This window comes from Hydractinia symbiolongicarpus, chromosome 4 (assembly GCF_029227915.1).
Source record: "Hydractinia symbiolongicarpus strain clone_291-10 chromosome 4, HSymV2.1, whole genome shotgun sequence".
NCBI classification, from domain to species: domain Eukaryota; kingdom Metazoa; phylum Cnidaria; class Hydrozoa; order Anthoathecata; family Hydractiniidae; genus Hydractinia; species Hydractinia symbiolongicarpus.
The window spans coordinates 4,601,617-4,610,390 of NC_079878.1; the positions used below are offsets into that span (position 1 = coordinate 4,601,617).

General features: G+C 34.3%; 1 protein-coding gene across 1 annotated transcript; it reads left to right on the forward strand.

The window, feature by feature from the left end:
- The first annotated feature begins 542 nt into the window (after positions 1–542).
- On the forward strand, positions 543–5,458 carry LOC130640850 (uncharacterized). Its single transcript, XM_057447421.1, has 2 exons — positions 543–671; positions 3,408–5,458. The coding sequence occupies exon 2, from the start codon at positions 3,420–3,422 to the stop codon at positions 4,533–4,535; it is 1,116 nt and encodes a 371-aa protein (XP_057303404.1). The 5' UTR covers positions 543–671; positions 3,408–3,419; the 3' UTR covers positions 4,536–5,458.
- The last annotated feature ends 3,316 nt before the right edge of the window (positions 5,459–8,774 follow it).

Consider the following 8,774-nt stretch of genomic DNA (forward strand, 5'->3'; position numbering starts at 1 on the left):
CTAGACTATCTTTTTTTCTTGTGACTATGCTTAAACTATTCTGATTTTCCGGTGGTAAGAAAATTTATGCAGAATGTCATGGCTAATAGTAGTTATTTGTCGCAAGCCTCTGAGATATTCTTCACAAAACAGGGTGCAAGTACCTTCCAGTAGCTTCCAAAAATGACGCAGCTAAACATTTAAGGTGTAAAAAAAAAGCACGTTAAGGCTCAGTTAAAATTTAAACCATGTTATAAAAACATGTAGTTGAAGTGGCTGGTTTTTTTCGATCAGGACTGCAGGAGATTTTTGTACTTTTTTTAATGATAACTTTCCTTTGCATGAACTTAAACTTCGACTTTGTTTTATGCTGATAACCAACCTCGTCCTTCTAATAGTCGCTGTTGTTTTGTCCGAAACTATGAAAAAACTCATAATTCCTTGGAACGAGGTTGTCTGATGTTAAAAACGTCACATGCCGGTTTGAGTTTTGCAAATGAAGCTCTGAATTAATCATTCCTGCTGGTGCATCTAATATTTATGAAAATGTATTCAATTTTATTTTTAGAGAAAAAGATCACCAGAACTTGTGCAGAAGATGCTTTTGTATTCTTTAATGTGAATCAAAATACATTGTGGTAAACAAGAAGTTAAAGTTTCCGTCGTTCATAAAGTTGTACGAAAAATAAAAGGTACATTAAAACTAATTATATGCTTTTGAAATTAGTTTGCTGTTCTTTATTCAATGCAGCTTGCTAAATGAACTATGCTTAACAAAAAAACGTAAAAGGTGCAAAAAAATTTTTTAATTGTCAACGTTCACTTGTGTATGCACACACTCCTTATATAAGAATAGAAAAATTTTAACCAGGCTAGTCATTATTCCTATTTCTTATTTGGTTATTATTCTCCATAGTTTTAAACAATAGATTTATTGTTTTTAACTTTAAACCCCAGCCTAATATTCTTATATAAGAAAAACGTGTATACTGGTACGATGCAGGAATTTGCGGGCTTCTATTTTTCTCTGTGCCGTATTTCCTGCTGAACCTCTGGGAGTTTGCGTGAAGTTTAACCTCGATCACAGCGTTCTTTTGATATCGAGGATAAAATGCGCACTTGTTGTTGTTTCTTATTTCTTTCATTCTTTGTGTTCTTACTTCACGTTTTTTTTTGTTTTTCGTGCCATGTACGCGTTTCATCCTCGTATCAAAGAATGTCATTAGCTCCTGGGAAAGGTTGCCTGAATTTTAGGGTCCAGTGGCGCTCAGCGCATTCTATAACTTCGACCAGCTGTTTTAGCTTTGTGTGTAGTTCACGTGGTCGTGATGCCGATAATCTAGCCAAAGAAGAAATTTTTTACTGACCTTCTGAATCAAAAACAATTGCCGAGTCGTACGGTCAACAATCACTTGGTATATAAAAAACACTTTGTATATACAAAATCGTAGCCCGTGGCTAAGTCAGCAAAAGTATTATATCATCACAAGCCCTCCCGCGAAGGAATTTATTTACATTCAGGACGCTAGATGGCGACTTGCACGAAGCTTCTTCCCTAGCTACTATTTTGAGTTGATTTTCGATTACTTTTTTTAAGTGGGAGATAAACTTTGAACTGTTGGAAGTAACCTTGATGGTTCAAAGTAACTCATTTAAGGGTTCGGAATACCTGGGAATTTTTTTCCGCTAAATCGGAGTTGCAGTAATGGTTATAATCTCAGAAACATAGTTAACCCGTGATAAACTTTTAACTGTGGACTTTCGTTCATTTTTCTTATTCCTGTAATTTTTGATTTTGAGCATAATATTAACGTAATATAACATTTCTACGCATTGATTTCTTTTTCATCGAATGGACAAAACCCATTAGTATAATTCTTGGTCCTTTTTTTTTTAATTCGTCAATTTTAGTTTTCAGCTTCGTGAAATTGACGACCGATCTTTTGGCGCGATTCGACTTTAGTATAATAGCAGAGAATTATTTATGATCATAAACACAACAACTTAAATCATCTTAAATATCATATTGGGCATCCAAATATAACAGAAAATGACAGAAAAGTTCCATACATATATTGGATATGATTTATACGATATAATTACCTACCTTGCTTTTAACTGAAAAATTTAATAACATAAACTTCAAACCTTTTATATCCATCGAAAGCTAGTAACATAGCATTTTTTAACAAATACAGCTCTTTGTGTTGTCTCTAATCTCTCGTCCAAACAAGCTTATTTACTGATATTCAATATTTTTTACAGACCGTAGCTTATTTTACATAAAAGTAAAAAAGTAGCAAATTCATCGAAAAAAAATTAATTATTTATTCAAGTTTTCTAGATGTCTATGTGGTTCTAAAGTGTGTATAATTTTTTGCACCCTGACCTGTGAGTGGTCCGTTTATTACACACCATCTTTCAGGATTTGAATATCAAATCCTGGGAGAGCAATTCTATATGACATGGAAGCTCTTTCGGCGTAAACTCATTTTTTTAACTGGGATAGACCTGGTGTTAGTACTCAACGTACGATTTAACAAAATTTTCTACTTTCACATCAACGTTACAGTCAGTATGAATCTTGAACTTTATATCACGCTCTATTACATTAACTGCGCCTGAAATAACATGGAGAATTTCTTCAAGGGATTCTAAGAGTTCTTTTGTATTTTAAGCGCCCTTCAATTGATTCTTCATTACATTTAAACAAGACGACGCATTTTGGTGGTCAGCCATATTTGTTTATAATTTTTTTTAAATTTAATTACTTCTAAATATAAAATCTTTAGAAATATTATAAAATAAATAGGTGACTTTTTGGGTGAGTTTTCTCAAACCATCAAAGTCACTTCCAACCATTTAGAAAAATAATATTCGCTTCGACGATGTATAATCGGCTTACACCACTGTCAAAGTAATACTTTTTGCAACATACCGGCTGTAGCGCCAAGCGATACAGTTTAGCCATTTCGTGAAATAGTTTTAAAAAGTTATGATGTTCACGATCGTACCAGATTTGTGTTTTTGAAAAGATTTTCTATTGTTGTTGTTTATGAAAAGTTTTTGACTTAGGATTTTCGTCTTTTTTAAAAAGCCTTTGGAACGAGATTGGTACCTCTTATACATAATGGTGTAAAAATATGTCAAAAACTAATAGTAACGTACTAGTTAGTCTTTTAATCCTTTTCCTGCCGATGTATTCAAAATATATAAAATGCAATTCCGAACATACATGTCTTCTTAAACTTAAAGTCAAGAGAAGATGACATGTAATCTTTTTATCAAAGTCAATATTTCAATTTATTACTGCATCATTATCAAGACACAGTATAATATTTGTGTCTTGATAATGATTTTAGTTAACATTTAATTTCGTATTCTTATAACATTATATTTCAATAACTATACACAGTTTTTTTCTTTAGATATTTTGAAGGATGCTTATCGAAGGAACTTTTGTCGTATCGATTAGTATATCGCTATTGCTCTTCACACTTCTTGCGTGGTTTGTTAACCGACAATATTGGCGAGAACGCGATGGGATTTTGTTATATGATGCCTTTGTTATTGACGCTCTGTTCTCTTTATGCACAATACTTTTGTTTGCTGACGCAAAGGGCGATAAAATATTTACAAACATGTATGTATTTCTTTCTTTGATGTCATGGGCAAACCGTTCGCTCATTGCAATTAACAGATACATTGTAATCACGTATTCACTTCACTACGAATCGATACTTCGGCGTTCCACATTGATTGGGTTGGTTATATTACTTTGGATATCAACTTCTACTTTTGCTGTTTTATCGTATCTGTTCAGTACCTCATGGTTGCCGCCATCACGCGGTATCTTTCTTATGTTTTTTGCAGCTTGGTTGAGCAGAAAATTTCTTATCGCGGTTGTTGTGGTGCATGTTATATTTGTGGTCGTGGTAAACGTTATGGAGTTTTTGTCGTGGCGAACAGATATGGGCTTTCAGAGCAAGGTTTTCTCTACCATCATTGGACGAATGAGAACGTTCTTCCGAAATCCGTACCGGTCTTTTGATATCCATGTGCAGATAGATGACCGTGAAACACGAGGACGTAAGTGTATGGGAACTACCAGTTGGATACTTCTCTTGACGCACATTATTATCATCACACCATTCCTTGGTACGCTGTCACACTTTGTGATCACAGGCACTGACGTGTTCGAGGAAGCCCACTTCAAAGTGGTATGTACATTGTCAAACGTTTTAATGGCGTTTAAACCACTGATAACTATTTCTGAAAACTTACACATAGAAGATTCTAAGGCGCTGAAACACTCGCTGATCGACGTTTGCTGTAGAAAGAATCAACAAGTGGATGCGCCTTTTCAGTTAACTGAAGTAACGTCACAGTTGCAAGATCCTAGTCTTCTTGGGTTTAGTCCGGAGTTCGGAATGATGACTACTGAACATAGGGAAGAGATTCTTCAGTTGAGACGGGAGTGTCTGGAGTTTCGAAAGAAACGTCTGATGTCATCCAATCATTCGGAATGCCCTGTATTTATGGAAACAGTTCTTTAGGCATATTTGAGATCTGTAGAAGATTTTTCATTTTGAGAAAAGTTCTTTTTATGAATATTTATTTTGTAAATGCTTTTTATGTTAAAGTTTTGGATCGCTGTTGGTTTTGGCAGCGATGAACAGGAGTTGATTTTTTACGCCTCCCAGTAACTTTCATGTAGCAAACTTCGTTACTAAAACTTTATAAGTATATTGTTAATTCACTATGGGATCACATTCTTTTTAGAATAAGCAAGATTACCTTTTTTTACATTTATACAATACAAAGGAGTATGCATATATTTTGCGAGATAAATCAAGTGTATATTAAAGAAATATTTTCGTTTGCCATGTTGAAGCCTCTAATTTCTTTAGGAAAGTCACAACTTTAATATATTAGAGAAATGGTTTACAAATTTTCAAAAGTCACAAATCCACCCCTGGCTACTGTTAATGCTACCACCTGTTAATGCTGCATGTTTTTCTTATAAAAACATGTTTGGCAGGCTTATATGTTTATTCAATTTTCACGGTTATACAATTTTGTTGAGTCTTTAGCTATATTATGCGGCTCTTTTGTTAGAATTTTGTTCAGGTCTATGATTAGATATAACTTTCGCATTTGTATTTATTTCTTTAAACTTTTTTTCACAGTTGATTGTTAAGAAATATAGTGAGCTAGGATGGGGAATGGATCGGAGCACCCACGAAGCAAAAGTGTTCCTACGGCCTGTTGTGCATTAGGATCAATTAGATTCACGCAGATATATATAAACAAGAGGGTGTCGCAAGCGACGTAAAACCTAGTTTGTGTCTATTTCATATATACACTTTTTTATATAGCAGTTTCAGTAAATAACAATATAGATTTTATTGTTTCTTGAAACAAAATAAAATTGTGCTACTACGTACTACCACACTCTTGCTAGGTTCCTTATAAAAAATCGTGTAGCCTATCCGGAAACCACTGGGTGCTAATAAGTATTCCCTTGCTTTTCTCGCATCGTTATTTATTTCCATATGTTGCACTTTGCAGACTTCTTAAAACGCTAACCTTGCACCTAGATGGAGCCAGTAAATATTAAACCTGGTCTGTTTTATTTACAAAACATCTCCTCTAGGGGCACCTTTCCTGAAAAATCGCTTTTATCAAAGTCAATATTTCAATTTATTACTGCATCATTATCAAGACACAGTATAATATTTGTGTCTTGATAATGATTTTAGTTAACATTTAATTTCGTATTCTTATAACATTATATTTCAATAACTATACACAGTTTTTTTCTTTAGATATTTTGAAGGATGCTTATCGAAGGAACTTTTGTCGTATCGATTAGTATATCGCTATTGCTCTTCACACTTCTTGCGTGGTTTGTTAACCGACAATATTGGCGAGAACGCGATGGGATTTTGTTATATGATGCCTTTGTTATTGACGCTCTGTTCTCTTTATGCACAATACTTTTGTTTGCTGACGCAAAGGGCGATAAAATATTTACAAACATGTATGTATTTCTTTCTTTGATGTCATGGGCAAACCGTTCGCTCATTGCAATTAACAGATACATTGTAATCACGTATTCACTTCACTACGAATCGATACTTCGGCGTTCCACATTGATTGGGTTGGTTATATTACTTTGGATATCAACTTCTACTTTTGCTGTTTTATCGTATCTGTTCAGTACCTCATGGTTGCCGCCATCACGCGGTATCTTTCTTATGTTTTTTGCAGCTTGGTTGAGCAGAAAATTTCTTATCGCGGTTGTTGTGGTGCATGTTATATTTGTGGTCGTGGTAAACGTTATGGAGTTTTTGTCGTGGCGAACAGATATGGGCTTTCAGAGCAAGGTTTTCTCTACCATCATTGGACGAATGAGAACGTTCTTCCGAAATCCGTACCGGTCTTTTGATATCCATGTGCAGATAGATGACCGTGAAACACGAGGACGTAAGTGTATGGGAACTACCAGTTGGATACTTCTCTTGACGCACATTATTATCATCACACCATTCCTTGGTACGCTGTCACACTTTGTGATCACAGGCACTGACGTGTTCGAGGAAGCCCACTTCAAAGTGGTATGTACATTGTCAAACGTTTTAATGGCGTTTAAACCACTGATAACTATTTCTGAAAACTTACACATAGAAGATTCTAAGGCGCTGAAACACTCGCTGATCGACGTTTGCTGTAGAAAGAATCAACAAGTGGATGCGCCTTTTCAGTTAACTGAAGTAACGTCACAGTTGCAAGATCCTAGTCTTCTTGGGTTTAGTCCGGAGTTCGGAATGATGACTACTGAACATAGGGAAGAGATTCTTCAGTTGAGACGGGAGTGTCTGGAGTTTCGAAAGAAACGTCTGATGTCATCCAATCATTCGGAATGCCCTGTATTTATGGAAACAGTTCTTTAGGCATATTTGAGATCTGTAGAAGATTTTTCATTTTGAGAAAAGTTCTTTTTATGAATATTTATTTTGTAAATGCTTTTTATGTTAAAGTTTTGGATCGCTGTTGGTTTTGGCAGCGATGAACAGGAGTTGATTTTTTACGCCTCCCAGTAACTTTCATGTAGCAAACTTCGTTACTAAAACTTTATAAGTATATTGTTAATTCACTATGGGATCACATTCTTTTTAGAATAAGCAAGATTACCTTTTTTTACATTTATACAATACAAAGGAGTATGCATATATTTTGCGAGATAAATCAAGTGTATATTAAAGAAATATTTTCGTTTGCCATGTTGAAGCCTCTAATTTCTTTAGGAAAGTCACAACTTTAATATATTAGAGAAATGGTTTACAAATTTTCAAAAGTCACAAATCCACCCCTGGCTACTGTTAATGCTACCACCTGTTAATGCTGCATGTTTTTCTTATAAAAACATGTTTGGCAGGCTTATATGTTTATTCAATTTTCACGGTTATACAATTTTGTTGAGTCTTTAGCTATATTATGCGGCTCTTTTGTTAGAATTTTGTTCAGGTCTATGATTAGATATAACTTTCGCATTTGTATTTATTTCTTTAAACTTTTTTTCACAGTTGATTGTTAAGAAATATAGTGAGCTAGGATGGGGAATGGATCAGAGCACCCACGAAGCAAAAGTGTTCCTACGGCCTGTTGTGCATTAGGATCAATTAGATTCACGCAGATATATATAAACAAGAGGGTGTCGCAAGCGACGTAAAACCTAGTTTGTGTCTATTTCATATATACACTTTTTTATATAGCAGTTTCAGTAAATAACAATATAGATTTTATTGTTTCTTGAAACAAAATAAAATTGTGCTACTACGTACTACCACACTCTTGCTAGGTTCCTTATAAAAAATCGTGTAGCCTATCCGGAAACCACTGGGTGCTAATAAGTATTCCCTTGCTTTTCTCGCATCGTTATTTATTTCCATATGTTGCACTTTGCAGACTTCTTAAAACGCTAACCTTGCACCTAGATGGAGCCAGTAAATATTAAACCTGGTCTGTTTTATTTACAAAACATCTCCTCTAGGGGCACCTTTCCTGAAAAATCGCTAAAGGCCAAGATACATTTGAAATTTTTATTTCGAAGCTGTCTGAAATTTTTATTTCAGACGGTTTCGAAATATTTTGAAACATTTCTAAAGCCTTCGAAAGTATTTCGAATTGCTCTTTTGTTTGCAAAATGATTGAATACGAAGCAGACACGATGGAGTTTGATCCTGCTATTCGGTTTAACAATACACAGACTTAGGAAAACAAATGTGGAAACAGAAAGAGCACTATCTTCGATTCAGAAAAATGGAAATGACGAATAAAAGACAGTAAAAAAAAGTAGCAAAGGGAATGCCGTCATGATGTCCACTCTTTTTCAAAGAAAAAGGAAGCGACCATGAACACAAACTTCGTCTTTCGATTCATGTTTAAAATAATGGTGAAAGACTTTATTTTAATTTCGAAACAATGGAAAACGTATTTTGAATTATTTTTGAAATAAAAAATTTCCGACAGTTTCGAAATAAAAATTTCAAATGTATCTCGGCCTTAACAAAAATCTCTTTCAAGAAATAATTAACAAATACACAATGCACAATAGCATCATGGAAGAAATCATACCCGTATGATTGCATTTTATATCTTCACGTGGAATGCTAAATAAATTTTTCTTTTAAGAAATCGTCAACAAATAGAAGATGCGTAATGTGTAGCACTATTTTTTTAATACGATGTGTTGTTTTAAGAATCTCATCAACAAATAAAAACGCCTTACT

Bases quoted from the DNA above. Each gene is read 5' to 3' on its own strand.
- LOC130640850 (XM_057447421.1), top strand. From the start codon at position 3,420: ATGCTTATCGAAGGAACTTTTGTCGTATCGATTAGTATATCGCTATTG.